The sequence below is a fragment of the Chanodichthys erythropterus genome, chromosome 20, assembly GCF_024489055.1.
Source record: "Chanodichthys erythropterus isolate Z2021 chromosome 20, ASM2448905v1, whole genome shotgun sequence".
Taxonomy (NCBI): Eukaryota; Metazoa; Chordata; class Actinopteri; order Cypriniformes; family Xenocyprididae; genus Chanodichthys; species Chanodichthys erythropterus.
Genome location: NC_090240.1, coordinates 32,114,847 through 32,138,841, shown reverse-complemented (window position 1 = coordinate 32,138,841; position 23,995 = coordinate 32,114,847). Strand labels below are relative to the sequence as shown.

The 23,995-nt window shown below is 33.4% G+C and overlaps 1 protein-coding gene across 2 annotated transcripts in view; it reads right to left on the bottom strand.

Annotated features, from left to right (window-relative positions):
• Positions 1-3,757: 3,757 nt before the first annotated feature.
• The window catches only part of plekhg5b (pleckstrin homology domain containing, family G (with RhoGef domain) member 5b), an 84,458-nt gene continuing 64,220 nt past the window's right edge, over positions 3,758-23,995 (bottom strand). For both annotated transcript variants that reach the window (XM_067370977.1, XM_067370978.1), the window contains 13 exons: positions 14,954-15,154; positions 12,926-13,087; positions 12,573-12,668; positions 12,069-12,269; positions 11,834-11,944; positions 10,486-10,635; positions 10,262-10,399; positions 9,962-10,081; positions 9,668-9,800; positions 9,276-9,391; positions 9,015-9,163; positions 6,933-7,883; positions 3,758-5,114 (listed from right to left, as the gene is read on the bottom strand). In XM_067370977.1, the coding sequence (XP_067227078.1) occupies positions 5,105-5,114; positions 6,933-7,883; positions 9,015-9,163; positions 9,276-9,391; positions 9,668-9,800; positions 9,962-10,081; positions 10,262-10,399; positions 10,486-10,635; positions 11,834-11,944; positions 12,069-12,269; positions 12,573-12,668; positions 12,926-13,087; positions 14,954-15,154 (2,538 nt within the window). In that variant the 3' untranslated portion in view covers positions 3,758-5,104. The remainder of the gene's footprint in view (positions 5,115-6,932; positions 7,884-9,014; positions 9,164-9,275; positions 9,392-9,667; positions 9,801-9,961; positions 10,082-10,261; positions 10,400-10,485; positions 10,636-11,833; positions 11,945-12,068; positions 12,270-12,572; positions 12,669-12,925; positions 13,088-14,953; positions 15,155-23,995) is intronic.

Genomic DNA, 23,995 nt, shown 5'->3' with positions numbered 1-23,995 from the left:
AATATATACATACATCTGTGTGTATTTATATATACATAAAATATACACAGTACACACACTGAAAAAAAATATTTTCATGATTTGTTATAACATTTTTTCTTTTGTCAAATCAACTTTAATAATTAATGTAGTTCAGATAACATAATATTTTGAGTTTCTGTTGATTAATCCAATCGCCTTCATTGTATTAACTCAAATTTTTCATTTTAAGGCACCCAGATAACTTACTTTTTTAAGTTAAATCAACAATTCTTTTTTTTACAGTGCACACATATATTTTGTAAACACAAACTTTTATTTTGGATGCGATTCATTACTCCAGTCTTCAGTGTCACATGATCCTTCAGAAATAATTTCTTATTATTATCAGTGTGAAACATTTCTGCTGCTAAATAGATTTGTGGAAACTGTGATGCATTTAGAAAATAAATTTTCAAAATTATTTTTAATAAAAATCTTATGTAACATTAGAAACACTGTCACTATTGGTCAATGTAATGCCTGCTTGCAAAAAAAAGTATTAATGTCTTTAAAAAAAAGTTAACTTTTGAATGGTAATATATGTGAGTGTACGGATGCACATACTCGCACACACACACACAAACAGAGCAGCTAATCGACTCAGGTTGTGTAATTACTTTAGTGTTGCAGCGAAAAGCTGCATTTTTATAATTAAAGTCCAGTGTATCAGCGATGAAGCATAATAAACTACTTCTAAAATGGAGGATTACATTGATAAGCCCCAGAAGGCCAGATGTGGGAATCGGGGGGGAGGTTGGTGAGGGGGGTTGGATCCGGCAAATCTAGGATGGGATTAATGGAGAAAATCCCACGGGCCGGAACGTTGCCTTTTCCATGAGGATTAGGGTCTTGTGTGGAGTCAACATGCTGTAATCCACCGATTAGCTGATATAATCACCTGTAAATACACCTTGGCCCGCACACATCCCAGAATGCCAACCGCTGCCGTGCACAGAGGGTGAATGAGTTTAGACCAACCCGGCTTCAAGCTCGGAAAGATCTGAAGAAGATGCCACAACCTCAAAAAACTGACAGGAAACATAAATCATCTCATGAAACAGTTTGAGAGTGAATGTAAATTGTAAAACTACACAGCAGAGCATCTCATCTTGTGTTTTTGTTTCTGTATAACATATTCAGAGTGGTAGACATCTGCTGTGTGTGATGCATGATTAATCAGACTCATCTTGTGTGTTTGTTTACATGAGAGCGGGCACAGCCATTTTAACAGTGAATGTGTCTGGCTTCCGGTGTCATTCACTTCCAAGAATTTAGATCAGTGGAAGTAAATGTTTAGTTTTTACATACTGTATATCTTTTAGATAACACTTTCTAATGTTTGACTGCTGGAAAAACTTGATAGATAGATAAATAAACAACAATAAGATCCTACCCTCAAGAGTCTTTCTTTTAGAGCTATTTAAGTTTAGCAAGTAATTAAAACTCCGAAAATAATAAATATGCTGTGAAACTGAGTGAAAACTAATACCCTAAAATCTAAAGTGCCATAATCAGCCGTGTGTTCAACACTGCAGTAGCTCTCTCTAGTGGTCATAGTGTAGACTTACATTTTTGCGACTTTTGTCACATTAACTGTGAACAGAATGATTAAAGAAAAATAAATACATAATGGACATGATTACGATATCTTAAAGGGTCGGACTCGGAGGGAAAAAGAGCCACACTTGGCTCCTTCATAGTCAAAAATGACCGACATAGGAAATTAATGGGAAATACAAAAACTCAGAGAATCTTTTGGTGATACAAACTACAAATCAGCAATGCAGGGGCTAATCTCCATTTTGAGTACAACATAGACACCCACGCACGAAGACACACACACACACTCTCACACACACAAGGTCAATCACAGTATTTGTTTATAAAACATAAATTATAGGGAATCCAGAAGCCTCTCCATATTATATAGGGAGGGAGCTATAAAGGGTTAGTTCACCCAAAAATTAAAATAATGTCATTTATTACTCACCTTCATGTCGTTCTATAGCCGTAAAACCTTCGTTCATCTTTGGAACACAAATTAAGATATTTTAGTTGAAATCCGATGGCTCAGTGAGGCCTGCATAGACAGCAATGGTAGCCTATTCCCTCTCTCAAGATCCATTAATGTACTAAAAACATATTTAAATCAGTTCAGTTTTTTGTGTGCCAATAAAAAAAACAAAACAAAATAACGACTTATTAACAATATCTAGTGATGTCCGATTTCATAACACTGCTTCTTGAAACTTCGAAGCTTTACGAATCAAATCAGTGAATCCTAGCGCCAAAGTCACGTGATTTGATACGCGATCTGAATCACTGATTCGACTCAAAAGATTCATAACTCTCTGAAGCAGTGTTTTAAAACCGCGGCCATTACTAGATAGTGTTAAAAAGTCGGTTTGGGTTTTTTTTGACGCACAAAAAATATTCTCATCGCTTCACTGAGCCATCGGATTTCATAAAAAATATCTTAATTTGTGTTCTGAAGATTAATGAAGGTCTTACAGGTTTAGAACGACATGAGGGTGAGTAATTAATGACAGAATCTTCATTTTAGATTGAGCTAACCCTTTAAACCATGACATTATACGTTTTGATTTTTAATGCCTCCAGATGGCACTATTCTCACTCCAAATAATGCATTTTAATGGATTTAATTTTAATCTGAAATATTGCATTTATTGAAAAAAAAAAAAAAATTTTAATGGAAAAAAATTTTCATAAAAAATTATTATAAATATTGCATAGTATCATAAAATCCCCTCAAAATTCTAAATAATAATCAAAAAATATTACTGAACAAAAATATATTACATTGCTTTTCCTAAATTTTTTTTTTTTTTTTTTTTTTTTTACATCGGTCACTTTTGACCATGAAGGAGTCAAGTGTGTCCCCAAAATCAACAGGCCCAGAGAGATACCTCCCTCTTGCAGCAACATCTCTTCCACCAATAGAAAACCACAACCGTCCAATCAGTTACCCATGAACAAAGTCCTGCCCTAAATTTTTTCTTGTTCGAGTAGCAGTTTCACTCGGATTTACATCAAAATAGGGAAGACAAGACTATTGCGACTTCCATTACATGCTGACTTTAAATATTTGATGTTCTTAGAAAAAGTTTAACTGGTAACTAGTGTAAATTTTAGCAGCATCTAGCAACGAGGTTGCAAAGTGCAATATAGAGAAGCTACGGTGGCCAACACAGGACAAAGATGTTGTCGTTTGAGACAGCAGAGAGAAGACAGTCAAGCAAATGCACTCTGTAGAGCAGTTTGTCCGTTTAGGGCTACTGTAGAAACATGGCGGCGCAAAATTATGACTTAACATGTAATGGGACCTGCAGCGTATGTAGATAGAAATGGCTCATTCTAAGGTAATAAAAACATAACGGTTCATTATGTAAGGTCTTTATACACCACTGAAAACATAGTTATGTATATATTGTTTTTACATCAACAGATCCTCCTAAAATGTACACATTGTACCTTTAAGCTAGAAGATGTCAGCATGAATGAAAGCTTTTTCTAGCCCACTGAAAGAACTCATCTGATGTGACTCCATACTTTTTAAAACACATTTGTTTTATTTTAAAACTTAATATTTCAATGCAAAACATTAAAAGTGCAGTAAGTAAAATCAGTGTATTATTTTACTTAATACTTGAAATATTAAGTAAAATAGAGATTTAAAAATGAAATGTCACAAATAATTCACATCAAACTCCGCTAATACTGAAAGATGTCTTTTATTTTGAAAGACATTTAAGGAACACTCCCTCACATGGGAAAACAACATTATTTTGGTTCTTAGCAGATTTCAAAATTAATTCAACAAATGACAATCAACAAATTAAGACGACAAAACAAAAAAAGTACATCCGTGAAGTGAAAGGATACTATTATAGACCATATTTAATATATAAAACAAAGCAAGCTCAATAAATATGACAAACACAAAAAGCCTATTAAGTAAACATATAATACACCATATTAACTTTGGGCAGGGTGTTTTTTTGTTTGTTTGTTTCAGAAAGGGATTCTTGGTTTAGTAAAGCACCAGGCAGTTCAACCTTTCGGGTAACAGCAGTATCGGTGAGATCATAAGCTTAGAAGACAATAAATCATCAATACATGTTAACATTTGAAAACTAGCATGAGCTTCCACTGAAACCAAACACCCTATTCAGTGTAATAAGTGCTCCTCTAGGGTCAGGCGACGCTCTCTGAATCCTTAAACGTTATGAACCGACAAAATACAGATTTTTTTCAGTCTGTTTACCTTTAACTAAACCTCTGCTGAAAGCATTTTAGATATTATTTATGCATTAACTTGACCCACACAACACAATATACAGTAAGGGTTTCAAGGTGCACATGTATAACTTAAAGATTGAATCATATAAGCAGTTGCATGACAGAAATATTCACTCCATCCTGTCAAATGAACATAACACTGGTCCTAAAGTAATGTATAACGTGCCTTAGTGGCTACTCAAGTTATCTGCAGTCAAACAGTGATTTGGTTTAGGTCAAGATCTATAACTCACTCAGTCATACACAAAAGCACATGTGGATTCACACACTTTCTCATTCATAAACACACACACACACACACACACACACACACACACACACGCAGTCACATCCAGTAGTGCAGTTAACATGAATCACCTGCATCCTCTTTGTTGAAATATTCTTACAGAAACATTCTTGGAAAATAAACAGGGTGGTGAAGGAATCCAAATTGTGGCGTTTTATTCTCATTTCTACATCCTATCGTAACCTCAAACGTCCCACGGTAAGGGAACCTGTCCCACTTTTTCCTTTGATCATTTTCTTTCTGATAACTGTGACCTCTTTTGAAGTTAGTTGTGGTTGTTTTACAAAGTGCAACGAGTTAATGAGTCTGCGCTCCTCCCCTCCCGCAAAGAAATGACAGGATAGCTACAAGAAGAGGAGTCCATCCGACTGGAAAAGGGAGCGGAGAGGGCAGCCGGAGAGCTCATTGGGTTGAGTGCATTTATGTCCCGAATTCATTCTCACAATGTCGTCCCAAAACATCCGTGCCAGAAAGATGCTACACTTCTCTGTGGAGAAAGAAGATGGCAAGTGTCAAAAAAAGGTTTTCACAACATAAAATGTTCCAGTGTTTTAAAATTCCCTATGAGGGCAGAAAAAGTGTTGGAAAAAAGCTTGATTATTTATTTATATATTTTTTTAAATTAGAGCAAAATTGGTGGGCAAATAGGTAAATCTTTTCAAATGTCAAAATAACCACTTAAATAAATAAATAAAGCATCCTGCCACCAAAATATAAATATGTCCATCTATTTTTATCTTTCTTTTCATGGATATCTTACCAATAAAAAACTACTAAACAAAATAAAACCGCTAACGCTAATGAGGTCTAATATTATTTTATATTATATTTTCATGCTGTCAAACCGATTAATCGTGATTAATCACATCAAACAAAAGTTTGTAAATATATATGTATGTGTATATATTTTATGTTAGATTCGATTAATCGCAATTAATCGATTTGACAGCACTATTTATATTATATTAATTTTTAAAAATATTTTTTTTCTTTTTTGCAAAACTACTTTGACTGATTGCCAATGTTATAATAAAATAAAAATGTAAAATTTTATGTAATTAATCCTGACACGAAAATTTAAATATATCCATCTATTTTTCTCTTTCTATTTTTCTTTTCATGGATAAATTACAAAAATAAATAACTATACAAGATAAATAACTGCTATATTATATTATATTATATTATATTATTATTATATTATATTATGTTATATTATATATTTAGTGCTGTCAAATCGATTAATCATGATTAATCACATCTAACAAAAGTTTGTAAATATGTTATATATATATATATATATATATATACACACACAAACTTACGTTAGATTTGATTCATTGCGATTAATCGATCTGACAGTACTAATTATATTAATAATATAATTTTTTTGTAAAACTGCTTTGGAACAATCTATATAGTAAAGACACACAAATGAAATAAAATGAATAGCAAGGTCGATTGCCAATGTTATAATAAAATAAAAATGTAAAATTGTATGTAATTAAATGAATAATAAAGCAGACTTTGATTATTTAATAAAAAATATTAATACATTTAATTATATTAAAAAAATTTTAATGTTTATTTTTTCTATTCTCTATTAACCTGCTTTGGAAAAATATATTGTGTAAAAAATGCTACAGAATTTGAACATACATTAGTTACTGTATACAATAAAACACCAACCAAAATTTGATAAATATCTTAATTAACAAATAAACTGTTCTGCATTAGATGGTTTTTAATTTCTACACATTATCTGTTAGGGCATGGACAATACATTGACTCTCGATCTGGATCGATCCTGATATTTTCTCTCTCGAATGGATTCTGAGCTTAGTTTTTAACAGCAGATGGCGCACTAGACTAGTTTTGAACCACACACTCAAATGCTCATGAAGAAGAGTGCTGGTGAGCGCTTGTGCGTTAGGCTGAGTCGTGTAAGTGGTTAAATATACTTGCATCTCCGCTCAGAATGCTTTTATGACGCAAGATTAATGTAAACACAGTCCACTGCGAACACCTTTGCAATTCACTTCAACCTTTTCGAACTTTATGAATGATTATTTTAGGTCTAAGTGGTGTGTGTAAAGGAACAGTGTTTCTAAAGCACGTATAAAATAGTGCCATCTGCTGTTAAAACCTAAGCTCAGAATCCATTCGAGAGAGAATCGGGAAATATCAAAATCGCTCCAGATTCTTTATATCACAAATCGAGAATTGATGTATTGTCCCGGCTCTATTATCTGTGTGGAAAGCGGCCAAAGCTCAAGACTGAAAAAAAAAAAAACATGACACTTACGAGGCAGTGAGCGTTGAGTTGAGCACCAGTGTGGTGCGTATCCTGTAGAGTTGGGCCAGTGTGAGTTTTTTGTGCTGCTGGGTTCTCTTACTGTGGCACATTCCCTCCATGACACTAGGGGGCGACAGCTCCCCGTCTGACACACTGCAGGGAATCTGGTTGCTACCAGCCTCATGTGCAAGTTTGGCTCGTTTCAATGTGTCCAAAAGCATGCCTGAGGGCAAACTGCATGTGAGTCTGTGGCTTTCGTCCGTCTCGGCATCCGTCGGGAGAGACTCGTCCGATTCGGCAGGGTTGAGCTCCGTCAGGCTCCTGCTGAGGGGCACTTCTAAACATTTAACCTTCTGCTCCCATGTGGGCCGACTTCCTTTGCATTCTGTGGCTGCCCTGGCAACGGCCTTGTTACCGTTACAACTGTGAACCGCGGACAGCAGGTTATCCTCTGACCGGGATTTGGCGGCAAATCTCTCCAAAAACGACAGGCGACACTGGACGGGTGGCCGGCGCCTGGGCTTTAGAGACTGAGTCACTGAGTTCTGAGATCCAATTGAGCTTTTATCTTCCTCATCGTCATCCTCTTCTGCATTTCCTTGCTCCTCATCTTCTCCTTCGTCACCCGTCGTCTCCGCCTTGTCCTCCTCGGAGTCGTCTTCCTCTACCGGGGCCACTCGACTCTGCGCTTCCATCATGGACTCTGGCGAGAGCGTCCCGTAGGCGCTGTCCATGGACATCGAACGGTATTGTGGGTCCAGGTCTGAACCCTCCTGACTGTCCAGATGGGACTCAAAGTCTGTGGCCCGCTGGTGTTTGGGCTGCGCTGAGACGGAGGACAGACCAGCATCATGGTCTGAAAGCCCACCTGAGTCACACCGAAGAGTAGAGGGATCCAAAGATGATCCAGACTCATCCATATCCATCACCGACAAGGTTTCTGTGGAGCCATCTGATTGGCTAAAACAGAGAAACAATAATGTGAGTTCATTTATCGTACAACAAAATGCACAACAGGTTGAGACTGGCAGCCAATGTTGTGTAAAAAAAAAAAAAAAAAAAAAAAAGATATATATATATATATATATATATATATATATATATATATACATATACATATACACACACACACACGTTCACAACAAAAAAATTAATACAAATTATTTTAATTACTTTAATAAATATAAATAAAAAATATCTATTATAAATGTATATAAATAAAAAATAAAAGCCTTGTAAAAATAGAAATTTATTAAAATATGTATTAAATTATTGTAAAATAAAAGTAATGTATTTATTAAAACAATTAATATAAATTAAATTAAATAATATACATTTATAAAAATATGTTTTATATAATTTCTTAAAAAATTAAACAATTTAATATAAAAATAAAAATAATAATATTATTTTTTTAAATTAATTTAATAAATATAAATTAAAATATATTATAAATGTGAATATATATATATATATATATATATATATATATATATATATATATATATATATATATATATATAGATATCTTACAACAAAAAATGTATAGACATTATTTTAATAAATATAAATAAAAAATACCTATTATAAATGTATACAATATAAAAGTATTAAAAATATAAAAGCCATGTAAAAATATAAAATATTAAAATGTAATGAATATTAAAATAGTTTATTAGTTTATTATAATAAAATGCATTCATTAAAATAAAATGTAATATAAATTTATAAAAGATAAAAACTTAAGCTGTATATATTATTTAAATTATAAATCATTAAAAGTAATTCAATATAAAATTTGATTTATTAAATGAATTATAATAAAATAAAATTAATGTATTTATTAAAACAATTAATATAAAATAAATTAAATTACATACATTTAACAATTTTTTTAATATAAATGCAACGAAATGTATAAAATATCATTTATTAAAATATTATTATTATTAAATGTATTATATTAAAATAAAAGCAATGTATTTATTAAAACAATAAATATCAAATAAATTACATTAAATATAAATTTATAAAAATATATTTTATATAATTTATTAAAAAATTAAACAATTTAATATAAAAATAAAATACCTATTGCTCTGTTCTTTGTGTCTAAGGTGAGGTGAACTGGTTGTGGAGTTACAGCTGTCCTCGTCTTCCTCCTGATCTTCCTCTAATCTTTTCTTCAGAAGAGCCTTCTGTCTGCGGGCTTCCTCTGACCGCAGCCGCTGCAGCTGATTCTAAAATGCATGAACAAAAACAGCTAAATCAGCAAACCTATCTAGCAAGGACTGAGAGAACAGGTTTAGAATATCAGAAATGTCAAACAGAGATCATCAAGTATGATTTTACCTGGACATTGCAAATTGCATCAGTCCAGCTTCGCCCCTGGGCGGCGCTGTTGGCCTGGAAAGAGTAGGCAGCCACAGCGTTCTTGAACTCATTGAGGTAGATGAGGACAAATGAGCCTAGGACAAGAAAAATAAAATACAATCAAATAATTAATTTGAATTAAGAAATGTTATTATTTTTTTCTACATGTAAAATGCAATATTATTAATAAAAAAAATGATAGTTAGGACAAAAACATGGGAGAGATTGAGAGTGATTTATCTCATGGCCATATTAAAACACTACTATGGTTCACAATACGCTCTCTTGAGATCCTGTGCTGCTTGTTTCTGCTCATTTGTCATATGAAACGTAAATGTAGAGCACTATTAAACCGGGCTCAGTCTGCTCACCTGTGTCTTTGAGCTCTCGGCACACCACATTATGCAGGAGGAGAGGCTGTCGGATCACTTTCACCTTCTCTAATCGCTTCGCTGGTTTAGTGATCAGCAGCAGATCAGTGAAGAGGAAGCAGTAAACATCCATCTATACAAGAAAAGACAAGCACAAGCAGTCTTAAAAGGACTGTTTTACCGGCTACAGTTAATCATTTTAAAAACCAAACGCATTGCAAATGTTTCCAAATATTCCCCAAATTGTTTAAATGCATGTGAAATTTGAAGGGATTCATGTAAATGATAACTGACCCTGCTGTCTTTTCCCTCTTTCATGCGGAGCGCCCCCTCCATGTGCAGTTGCCTGGTCTCTTCCGGTGACGTGTCAATCATCGGTGCCATCAGGTCAATTCGGCTGAACTCCTTTAGAGCCTGTAGACATGGAAGGGTTAAACAATACATAAATAAACTGTCTGCCACATCACTCACATCCTGCTCAAACCAAATCCAAATTTTCGGGATGAAAGCAAGATATTACATTCAAAATACTGCACTGGAATGATTAATCTTTTTTTAATTCAGAGGCTAGATAATTATTTGTACGGTTCGTACCTTCTCCACCTCCTCGCTGGCTCCCTCCACGGCCTCGTACGACTCCACTCGAGCCGACATGGCGGCCAGTTTCTGCTGCTCCTGACGCTGTCTCATCTGAGAGTCCACGCTGTTAATGAAGCCCTCCACACACGCCACCTGGAGACAATGACAAACATCCAGATGAATACAACAGATAAACATCAAGAAATAGATATTTTTGTGAACGTTCAAAAGCGTCTAACCATGTTGTTGAGTGCGTCTCTGGAGATTTGGTCCTCAGTTTTCTTCAGGATGGTCTTCAGGAGCAGAGGGTATTTGGTGAGTCTCTGGTGCGGTTTGGCTAGCATGTCCGCTAGCTTCAGACGGTTACACTGTTTATTCGTTTCTGCCCACTGTGAAGATAAGAAATTCATTGATTACAAGCTGACTTTAGATTATATGCAAATCAAGATCATATGCATGTTTACATTTTTTTTGCTTTATTTTACATTTTATTTTGCTATTTTCTTCAGTTGTACTACTGAGAATTTGGTCACAAATTTTTAATTTTGAAGAGTTCTTTTATCTATATAAAACTAATAACTACCATTCTATATAGTCTAATATTTTTTTAAATAATATAATATAATAATGTAATAAACATATTATAAAAATAGTAATTTTTTATATATTTTTTAATTAATGTAATAAATATAAATTTAAAATATATATATATATATATATTTATATATATAATTTACAAAATTAATTTTAAAAAAATAATTATTGTTAATTATTATATTTTAATTAAATCTAATAATTATTAGATTATACAAATAATTAATTATAATTAATAAGTTATTAAATATAAATTGAAAGATATATATTTTAAATGTATATAAATATATAATGTAAAATATAAAAAAATTAAAATATGAATATAAAATATTAAATTAATCAAATTAATTATAACAATAAAATAAAATTTTATAAATTAAAAACCTATTAACATTTATATATTACTTAAATTATAAATCATTAAAATAATATAAAATACATTTAATAAATTTAAATTTCTAAAAATATAATTATATAATGTATTAAATGTAATCAATATAAAAATATTTTTATAAAAATATTTATTAAATTTATTATATTAAAATAAAGATCTTGAAGATTTCTTTTATCTATATAAGATGAATAACTAACATTCTATATAGTCTATTGTTTTTAAATATAATATAATATAATATAATATAACAAACATATTATATTATATTATTTTTTTTAATAAAAAAATATTTTTTATTAATTGTAAACCTGCTTTGTAACAAAAGTTGTAAAAAGAAAAAACTTAAACACAAATTAAACAAATTTAATATCTAAGCTGAGTGACTACCAATGTTATAAGAAAAAGTACATGTATTTAATTAAAAAATAAAACAAAAAATAAGCAAAAAGTATAAATATATAAATTACATTATATTACCTATATTATATATTAAAATGACCATTTTCTATTTTCTGTAAACCTGCTTTGAAAAGCTATTTTTGTAAAAACAGCAACAGAAATTGAATATATATTGCCTGCTGCGTATATTGACTGCTCACCGTGATGTAGATCTTGAAGAGCTCGTTGTCTCTCAGCAGCGAGCGCATGTATTCCATACAGCTCTCCTCCTCCATGCAGTATCGGATATACGGATGGAACCTGGATGCAAACTATCCACACAAACAAGACACTTTTAACTACTTGACCAGAAGAAAACAGCTTTACAACCAGCCTCTAATGCACATAGATGTCAAGATTATACATATATATCTATATATATCATAAATAACTCACCGTACTGAACCCCTGCTGCATGTCCGTGGGGTCGATCAAGCTCCGTGTGTTTCGCGCCTTCTCCAGCGCCGGAAACATGACTTGAACCCACAGCGTTGAGTGCAGATTTACAATGTCGTGGATGTTGCCGAATAGCCGTGTGGGCTCCACCTCTCCCAGGAGACTGTTGTCCTGTAGATTCAGCAGGCCGCACAGGAACAGCTGCACAGACAACAGAATCAGCATTCATTAGAGCCATTCATCCACACACACTTTAAAACAACATCAAGTGGCATTTGCAATTCATTTAGCTTCCATAATACGACACGTTTCTGACTAAACACAATTTGAGTAGGAAATAAATGTAGGACAGAACTTGATTTCATTAATTGGTATTCAATGGATTATGAAAAGTATTACTGGCAAATAATACATATGACTATAAACAAAGTCTCACAAAAAGACAAACATTTATTATTAAATTTCAAAATTCTTTCCTGAAAAAAAAAGAAAATGGTGACTTACATCAGTGATGACCCTGAGTTTCTTGATGTACGTAGCCTCGGTTTGGAGCAGTTCCCATATGGCCTCCTGCTGTTGAAATTGCCGTCTACTTAAACTCTGAAAAAAGGCAGAAAAAAGTCAGATTGCACTAAATGTGCAACACTAAATATGTGAAATAGTAGAAATCAGATAAATATCCTATATCAGAGGTTCTGAGAAGCAAAATGCAGTTGGTTTATGGGAAAACTTGACGTTAGTGCAACCAATAATCCTAATTTGTTATGTGTTAGCTCCGATGATCAATAGAAGGGGATGGTAATGGAACGTCCCATGGGATTATGTCCCATGATAGATCAGTTGCAGTGTGTCAGTACCTCCGGGTCGTCCAGCAGTTGCCTCCAGCTGTCCTCAAGAGTCAGGTTTGGCTCCTCCTCCCAGGAATCCTGGTGGAAGGCGAGCTGGGAAGGAACCTTGGGCAGACCGAACTGTGTGTACGCCTGCAACTTAGTCTGAAGCAGCTCCACACGGTCTACTTCCTAAGAGACACAATAGAGAAAAATCCTCTTTCTGCATCGACGATGGGTGGATAATATAATATAATATAATATAATATAATATAATATAATATAATATAATATAATATAATATAATATAATATAATATAATATAATATAATATAATATAATATAATATAATATAATAATAATATAATATAATATAATATAATATAATATAATATAATATAATATAATAATAATATAATATAATATAATATAATAATAATATAATATAATATAATATAATATAATATAATATAATATAATAGAATAGAATAGAATAGAATGACATTTCTATTTAAACTTTCTATTTATTCAAAGAATCCTGAAAATAATCTATCATGGTTTCCACGAAAATATTAAATAGCGCAAATATTTTCAAAATTGATAATGATAAGAAATGTTTCTCGAGCAGCAAATCAGCATATTAGAATGATTTCTGAAAGATCATGTGACAGGAGTAATGATGCTGAAAATACACAGGAATAAACTACATTTTAAAACATATTTTACAAATGGAAGTTAGGAATTACTGTGGTACGCATCCAAAAATCATTGTACGTTCCATGGTAAATATCCCAAAAAACATATTTTCTTTAATATTTTATTTTTTGTTCATGATAGAATACTTTTAAATCAACAAAAACTAAACTAAACAACTATAAAGAGGCCCTAACACTAACAAATTTTGTGATTTAGCACATCGGCAGACCACCAACAACCCGCAGACAACCGAGGCGCTGCCTGTCTGTTCATACAAAACACCCCCGACAGGGTTTATGACACCTTACAAACACCCCTTTCACTAAACGCCACCTTCTCTTTAACCCCACAATTAAAGCCCATCCATTCATGTCAGTGACGCTCTCTCATGGCCCGTGTGCCACTGGGGCTATTGTCCTGTAACGGGATGGCCGGTGTACTTATGACAACGAGTATTTAGCATTGAGTGCTTCCACACAATAGAGGCCAGACACAGATGGACTATAGGCTGCCTGTAGTGGCCACTGGAGATGGCTGTTTGGCCCTGGTTAACCCTTCTTTTGTGAAAAAAATCCCAGTGGGACACAAGAACAGCCCCTTGTCTGTCTTCTCTGGGGGATTCATGACTAATCGTGAAAAGGATGTGTGAAAATGACAGGTGAGTGACAGCTACTGTCTCTATTAGTCATGCATCTGCTTTAAATGCAGGACGAATCTTTTCCGACGGGGAGTTTTTTGTTTTTTTGAGGCTCTTTTTGGGTTTCTGTTTGTTGTATTGTTTTGGTCATCTATTAAAGGATTGGTTCACTTCAGAATGAACATTTCCTGATATTTTTCTCACCCCCCATGTCATCCAAGATGTTTATGTCTTTTTTTCTTCAGTCAAAAAGAAAGGTTTTTGAGGAAAACATTCCTGGATTTTTCTCCATATAGTGGATTTCACTGGGGATCAACAGGTTAAATGTCAGTTTCAGTGCAGCTTCAAAGAGCTCTACATGATCCCAGACGAGGAATAAGGGTCTTATCTAGTGAAACGATTCGTAATTTTCTAAAATAAATAAATAAAAATGATATTTTTTTTAACCACAAATGCTCTTCTTGCACTGCTCTGTGATGCGCCACACATTATATAATCACGTTGGAAAGGTCACGCATTATGTAGGCGGAAGTACCGAGGTAGGACGAAAAACTCAAAATAGTCCAAAAATGATCCTTCAGAAATCATACTAATATGCCAATTTGCTGCTAAATTTCATCTTTACATGATTTTTTTTTTTTTAAATGGGAAAATCACACCACATCCTGCTTTCCTTAGACTTCCTGGTGTTTTCAAGGTGGTTGAGATAAGGTGGGAGAGTTTACCTTTCCAGATCCGGCACCGAAGAAAACGCTGATCCGACAGGTGGCACGGTTCTTCCAGTTGTCGGAACCAGCAGCCACACTGGTCAGTGAACCTCCTGGAGCCACGCTTGGTAAAGACCCGTGCATTGCCAGGGTGTCCGGGGATGGGATGTTGGCATCGCCCAGAAACTCTGTCATGTTCTTCCGCCGACGGGCCTGACCCTGTGATGAGGAAGAGATGGAAGATTGGAAGATCCAGGTGGGAATGTCAGTTTACAAATGCAAAACAAATAAAAGTTTTTGTGAGAAAGTTATCTACAAGAATGTCAAGGACAACAGACCGAGAGATACGAGAGAGAGACCGTTATCAGTAACAATACAATACAGAATGAGGGGGTGTGAGAGAGATTTAGAAACAGATTGAGAGAGACAGCAGGAAAATCATTTCAATGTGCCAGCATTCACCTGAAGATATCAAACCACAAAATAAGTTGTAAATAAGGGTGGGCACATGTCTGAAATCACAATATTCTTAAAACCTAACCTAGAAATAGTGCAGAATGGTAAATGTTTATTATTTCATATCATGCAATTTCTAATCTATATACATTTTCTCAAAATGCTAAAAGTTTATATGCAGGTGTATTTACATTTAAATATAGATTATAAAATCTATTTTAATTAAATATAATTTTATAATATAGTAGATAAAAATATAATATACTGTACATAAAAAAATTAATAAATTGCTTAAATTGTTCAAACTATTTTCAGCTTTTATATATATATAAAGGAAACAGTTGTAAATTGCAAAATAAATACAGTATTATTGGAAAATTAAAAAAAAAAAAAAAAAAAAAAAACTATAATGGACACTTGGAAAACGAATGGTTCCTGTAAAACGATGAAATTAACAGAAACAATGCTACAGTACATTATGAATCATATTGATTTTCAAAACAATAAGATCCTGCTGAAATTCCTCATTACATCATACCAAAGTCAAGAAGGTCAGCAACCCTGCTCCGAAAGATCAAGACTACCATCGTTTCATAAGCAATTGTTCAGCTAGAGAGACGTCGCAACATCTTTCTATTTAGACGCACTCCATCTTACGAGCTTCAGCATGTTAAACAAACAAACAGCTGTTTAGTATCTAAGGAAGTTGTAATTGCGCTGAGCGGGAGGCAGACGGGCTTGTTGACCCTTCTCCAGGGCGCAGGGAATTCCACTGGCCTGAGTGCCGTTACCCACTAACAACTCCTGCAAATTCCAGAGAGGACTACGACATTTTTGGGGAATGCAGAAAAAAACAGGAAAGGTCTGAAGACAAAACAATGGAATTCCCTAAACAAACACAAGTGAAGCTGATACCAGTTGCCATAACAGATGTACTGAATTTGAACACTTGTGCAGGTGTTTTATATAATTAAATACATTTCTGTATCACATCTATACCCACATTTCTACATCCACATCCTCACATCATTCAAAAGTTTGGAGTCTATAAGATATGTAAGATGTTTTTGAAAGAAGTGCTCACCGAGGCTATATTTAAGGGATCAAAAATAACAGTAATATTCAAAAAATATGATTTTAATTGAAAATTAACTCTTATATTCCCCTCTCCAAAAATAACACCTCCATGCATCATGTAGCATGAAGATTTACTCTCATTTGGACATGCACAGGTTTAATGAATATTCGAATTTTATAAATCTGGCATTTAAGTCACTTCCAATAAAACCTTTTGGGTTATGGCAATCACGATAACATGTTTACATGACGTATACATGCTAAATATGACAGAAAAATCCAAAATTTCTTTGAATTTATCTAAACAAACTATTGCTAAGCTTTACAAACAGCTAAATTCGTGTCCTATAACACCCGGCGAAGCATTTGCATGGGCTATTTAGTCGATTAAGATTCCTTCAAAAACTTCACTGCTGGCAAGGCATTCAAGAACGTCCCTGCAAAAGACTGGCAGATTGGCCAGTATGCCCCCTTGCTAAATTTAGAACCGATGCAGACGATGAGCTTTGATGAGGGGATTTCTAAACAATCTGGGGTGAAAGGATGAGGACGCAGATGTCAGGAAACGACCCTACTTTGGGGAGGATGAACAACGGACGTCTGAACGCTGGTTATGGCTCAACACTACCAGCACTGACACAATATTAAAGTTACTGCAATAAAACTAGAAAAATTTCATAAACACTACCCATTTTTATGAATTTATAATGGGTTTATATAATGAAAAACATACAACCAATAAAGACTGTATAAACAAACGCATAGGGTACATAAGCAATATGTACGCCACATCATAAGAAACCCTTCAGTTGAACGCCACACATCGGTTAATCAATATTCAGCTTCAACTTTTATACATCAAACAACACCCTTGATAAACTTTGCACAGCACCAAAAGCTAAAAAATGCAGTTCGTTCAAACTCATGCAATTATACCCACTTTCGGATCAGCTGTCCCTGGTGATTCTCACTCTCTGTGGACGGACTGAATGACCAGCGAATTTATGAAGCGGAACAAGGTTCCCAGAGAGTCCGATCTACTCACCATGGAAGCAAGCGGCATGTCAAATGAGAGGTAGACCATGGTAATCTCTCAGCCGGGTTCACAGAGCCTGACCCATGCTAGAGCCAGCTGCTACGATCCCTCAAAACCTCCTCTCTTCAAACTCACAAAAAAGCCAACGGATACACAAGTACTCCTAGGCGGGCGTTAGGAGAGTTCTTCAGCCAAAAAGAAGTGTGCTAAATGATAGATCACTAATTTTAAATCAGCTCCCCTTAATTTCCTTCTAAAAATATGAGATGCATCAGGGCTCGCTACTAGGTCCTTTCTAGTGTCCCAGTGCTGCTCGACCTGCAATGAGAGGTAAAGCTGTCTGACTGAGCCTGTCTGCATGCATTACTGAATAGGACAGCCCAAACGTCATGGCAACTAGGAGGATCCTGTCCCATTGTGTGGGGAAGGAAAGAGAGGTGTGGCTGCTTGAAGACAGAGGGTCACATGTAAAGAGGGAGGGGAGAAGCAGGGTCCCAGAAACACATCCTGGTATGATATGTTTGGCAACCTATTTTTAATTTAAAAATCTAAAAATTAGTTTACTTCAGTCCTTGCGTACATAAAAAGTAATTGCATGTTCAATAAAATTGTAGTTAAGACTTTTAAAATTAGCTTAACATAAAACAGTTGCTGTGTTGATGAATTTAATGAATTAGTCTACTATCATTATAAAAAGGTTCTGATGATCCTCTGGATTTATGATAAATTGAAAGTGACAGTAGCATGGCATTCCTGTGGCCTTGAGTGATTTCCAGCATCAATTTTTTTCCTTGCCGTTACAGGGAAATGAACTCCGAAATAGGAAACTGTGGGAAATCCCAGACTATACTACGTGCTGCAACAAGTCTTGAATTTCTGTGTAGTTAATATGAATCTAAACATGCCTTGGCCAACCTAGTGATGTGTGAGCATTACTTTTACATTACTTCATGGATGATACTCCTCATTACAGCAGTTTAAAAAAATTAATACCAGTCTTGGACCTGCAGGCTTGGCACATTAATAACTCATTAGAGGACATGCCTGCTTAAAGACCTGATGTACACACAATGATACATAATAATAATATATATATATATATTTGGATAAGATATGTAAGATGTTTTTGAAAGAAGTGCTCACCGAGGCTATATTTAAGTGATCAAAAATAACAATAATATTCAAAAAATATGATTTTTAAACTGCTGTGTGTATGTATGTATATATATATATATATATATATATATATATGAGTATATATGTGTATATATATATATATATATACACAGCAGTTTAAAAATCATATTTTTTGAATATTATTGTTATTTTTGATCACTTAAATATAGCCTCGGTGAGCACTTCTTTATATATATATACATATACATATACATATATATATATATATATATATATACACAGCAGTTTAAAAATCATATTTTTTGAATATTATTGTTATTTTTGATCACTTAAATATAGCCTCGGTGAGCACTTCTTTCAAAAACATCTTACATATCTTATCCAAATATATATATATATATATATTATATATATATATATTATTATGTATCATTGTGTGTACATCAGGTCTTTAAGCAGGCATGTCCTCTAATGAGTTATTAATGTGCCAAGCCTGCAGGTCCAAGACTGGTATTAATTTTTTTAAACTGCTGTAATGAGGAGTATCATCCATGAAGTAATGTAAAAGTAATGCTCACACATCACTAGGTTGGCCAAGGCATGTTTAGATTCATATTAACTACACAGAAATTCAAGACTTGTGGCAGCACGTATTATAGTATATATATATATATATATACACATATATATATACACACACATATATATATATATATATATGTGTATATAATTTATATATATATATATATATATATATATATATAAATAATATATAATATATTAATATAATATAATATAATATAATATATATATATATATATATATATATTATATTAATATATTATATATTATATATATATAAAATCAATTGCAACATTAAATGTCAACATTAAAAATCTACATGATTTTAAAATTGAAATCAAAATTGATCTTATTTACTTTAGTGTACTTTCCTGGTCTTCAATTCATAAAAGACCAGAAAAAAATACATTTTGTCTCCCTAAATATCAGTCTAAACAATGTCACATTACTAAAGTGAATGGATTTAGTTGACATTAAGGAATTATAGAACATAATATATATATTTTTTACAATGTCAACTACTCCATTATTTGTAAATACCACTGTAAAAATTTATAATATATATATATATTAAAATGAATTTTTTATGAAATTAATAATAAAATGCAACAAAATAAAATATTTATATTAATTTCCCCTCAGCGGACGCACAGGTTTTTACCCTCCAAGACCCAGATCATGTTAAGTGTTTAGCAGTCAGCTGAGGTGTTTAAGTTGGTATTTTCCAACAGGTTACATTACCAGCACTCAAATCAATCCTCATTCACCTAGTTAAAATGTTACTGCTTTCCACAACACACTCCTAAACAGTAACATCTTCCTTAATATGACCCTGATTCCTGACAACAACAGGCTGACCACTCATGCATGTAGAGGCCTTTTTACTTAAACTATGTTGTATAGAGAAGTTTTATCTCAAGAACACAACAAACCAGCATGAAGATAAGAACAGCGATTGATCAAGCTTTGAATACTGAGGAAACAAACAAATGTAAGTGGAAGAACAGCTTGAGTGACCAGCACTCACAAAAACACCCAGAAACAAGTTAGACAAACACCATTCTGACCAGGTCACATTTCATCTAAGTTTACCTTGAGTGTCAACATAGGACTAGTCTCAGGGCCAACAACACACACAATGTCACCCACTTCAATTAGTCAAAGCAGAGGCAGAACAAAGAGCCATTGAAGCTTGAGGACAGACGATTAATCAGTGATCAAAACCACGATACGGCCTTATCGTCCGATGAGATAAAAGTGTCTGTCTAGCACAAGGGCCCAAACTTGTGTCGTCAGGTAGCGGAATGATGCTAACGGCTTTCCATTACGTGGACATTCAGCTTCCATTACACATGGACACGTAGCATCTTCCCACACAATACTAACATTTGCTCAATGAGAAATACAGTGATGCTATACAGGGGTTTAATCACTGACGAACCATTCACTGGAACATAAACACTACAAATGTGGCTTCTGGTAAAAACGTGCATCATGTTTAAAACCTGTGAACCGTCACCTCCCTTTTTGGGCATAAAAATGCACTATCCACACCTAAATTGTAATTCATGAATGCTTTAAAATACAGACTTAAGGTTGGTCTCCTTTTAAGGACACTATTGCTGAAATAAAAAGCAAACATTTTTAATACAAAATATATTTTAAAAAACTTTTGGCTCTAAAGCTGGAAAACCAAAGCCCTATGTCTAACCAAGTTGTGTTGTGAAGTTGACATCACAGAAATCTAGTTTCCTGTGAGATTTTGTTATGGCGTAATACCAAAAAATAGCCACCGGGTGAGATTTGTTGCATTTTCCTGTAACAAATGAATACATTACATGACTTGATATCAGTTCTATCACAAAATAGTGGGCAAATATGAAACCTCGAGTCTCAGACTTTTCCAACGATATACGTTTTGTCAAGTGTTTTATAAAATAGTGCAGTAAATTTTGTAAAATGTGAAACATGACTGTAAAAAAATAAATAAACATGATTTGTTATCACAACATTATTTCTTTTGTCAAATCAACAAAAAAAATGTAATTTCTGTTGATTAAACCAATCACCTTCATTGTATTAACTCAAATTTTTCCTTTCAATCAACTCAAAAATTTAAGGCAACCAGGTAACTAAATTTTTTAAGTTAAACCAACAATTCTTCATTAGACTGTAGGGGGCGGAGCCTGCTTAAAGGTTTTAAAGTACCGTTTCCATGGTAACACAATGTCCAATTTCAAATTTTGAGTGTTAGAGCTGATGAAATGATGACTTCTAAAATATGTGATAGAGAAAAATGGGCAATAAATCAAATGTGCAAAGCATCCCTCCACCAACACGCTGACAGTTAACAAGTTAAAAGCATGCTAACTAGAGAGTCAATGAGTTTCATAAATGGTGCAGCATTGCTTTACCTGACACTTTGCTGGTGATGTACTCTTAAAAGATGCTTCACCAGGCAGACTTTCAGAATCCATGTGGAGCAGATCCCAACTGTGCCAAGAGGACAGACGTCCAAAACGTACCATGATCCAACCTGGACGCCCTATCTGACCTAAGTCAAGCACTAGTCCTACTCTAAACTTCAGCAGTCAACATCCAGAGAAGAGGCAGAAAACAAGCTAGACATCCCCACATGTGCTCAGGATCTGGATGACAATGAGTAGATTTTAAGCTTTTGCTTCATGACTTCAATCAATCTACTCCTCCCATCTTCTCCAAAGTCATTCTCCAAATCACAGCACACAACATTCACACACTAGATGCTGATCCCTCCCACAGCAGATACTGGCAGGCCTACAAACAAGATCACTTCCTTACCGTAGAAGTATTGGGTAAGTAGGTAAGTGGATCGTGGTCAAATTTCAAATGAAAATAAACAATTTCGAATGTTGATATTTTCATGACAATTAGGCATTTTCTACGGAAGCTTGTTTCCACCACTAAATCAAATCAAAAAAAAAAAAAAAAAAAAAAAAAAAAAAATCAAAAAGGTAATTGCGATTTTTTTATTTCACAATTCTGACTTTTTTCCCCTCATAATTCTATGTTTAAATACAACAGTTCTGACTTCTTTTCTCAGAATTGTGAGATATTAACTTGGAATGGTGTTATAAAATCCAATTCTGCGGAAAAAATCTCATAATTGCGACTTTATAACTTGCAATTATGATTTTATATCACAATTGCAGGTATACAGTACAGTCCAAAAGTTTGGAACCACTAAGATTTTTAATATTTTTAGTTTCGTCTGCTCACCAAGGCTACATTTATTTAATTAAAAATACAGTAAAAAAACAGTAATATTGTGAAATATTATTACAATTTAAAATAACTGTGTACTATTTAAATATATTTGACAAAGTAATTTATTCCTGTGATAAAGCTGAATTTTCAGCATCATTACTCTAGTCTTCAGTGTCACATGATCCTTCAGAAATCATTCTAATATGATGATTTGCTGCTCAATAAACATTTATGATTATTTTCAATGTTAAAAAAAAAACAGTTGTGTACTTTTTTTTCAGGATTCCTTGATGAATAGAAAGTTCAAAAGAACAGCATTTATCTGAAATACAAAGCTTCTGTAGCATTATACACTACCGTTCAAAAGTTTGGGGTCAATAAGAATTATTTTTATTTTTTTTTTAAAGAAATTAAAGAAATGAATACTTTTATTCAGCAAGGATGCCTTAAATCAATCAAAAGTGGCAGTAAAGACATTTATAATGTTACAAAAGATTAGATTTCAGATAAACACTGCTCTTTTGAACTTTCTATTCATCAAATAATCCTGAAAAAAAAATACTGTACACAAATATTTTGTACAATTGTACACATTAAATGTTTCTTGAGCAGCAGATCAGCATATTAGAACGATTTCTGAAGGATCATGTGACACTGAAGACTGGAGTAATGATGCTGAAAATTCAGCTTTGCATCACTGGAATAAATTACTTTGTGAAATATATTCAAATAGAAAACAGTTATTTTAAATTGTAATAATATTTCACAATATTACTGTTTTTACTTTATTTTTAATTAAATAAATGTATCCTTGGTGAGCAGACGAAACTTCTTTTAAAAACATTAAATATCTTAGTGGTTCCAAACTTTTGGACTGTACTGTATATCACACAATTCTGAGAAAATAAGTCAGAATTGTGAGATAAAAAGTTGCAATTATACCAAAAATATTGCATTTTTTGGGTGAAAAGTTAGCATGTTTGCTATGCACCAAATAATTTTTGCTAGAAAAAGATGGTTTCGCTGTTATGATGATGATAAAAGGTAATGTTGACAGACATTCAATTCATTACAAAACATTTAAAGTTCAGTAAATGCTTTATTCTACATTACAGATACTACTAATTAAGGTGATTTATGTGAGACACCATGAAATTGCTTACCAAACAATGTTCTAACAAGTTTCCCATGAAGATAAGACCCATTTTTTGCTAGTCATGTTTTGTTCAATTGTCTTCGAACACTGAGTGTAAATGATCAGAAACTAATTGCATGGTAATTGTGTTAACTTCACAAGAGCATCAATCACATGTGGGGGTTTGCTGTGTCAAGAGCTTTGTTTCTTTGTTGATAACCCAGGTAAATAATGATTACTATTGGTCTCTTGCTTGAGAGATATGAGATCTGCCATTTGTGCATTTTTTGCCCAAAGCTTGCAAAAGTTATTATACACCTTAAAAGAAACATTAAACAACTTGATCCTTTCATTTACAGAGGGAAACCGATGCAGATTAAATCTGTCTGCT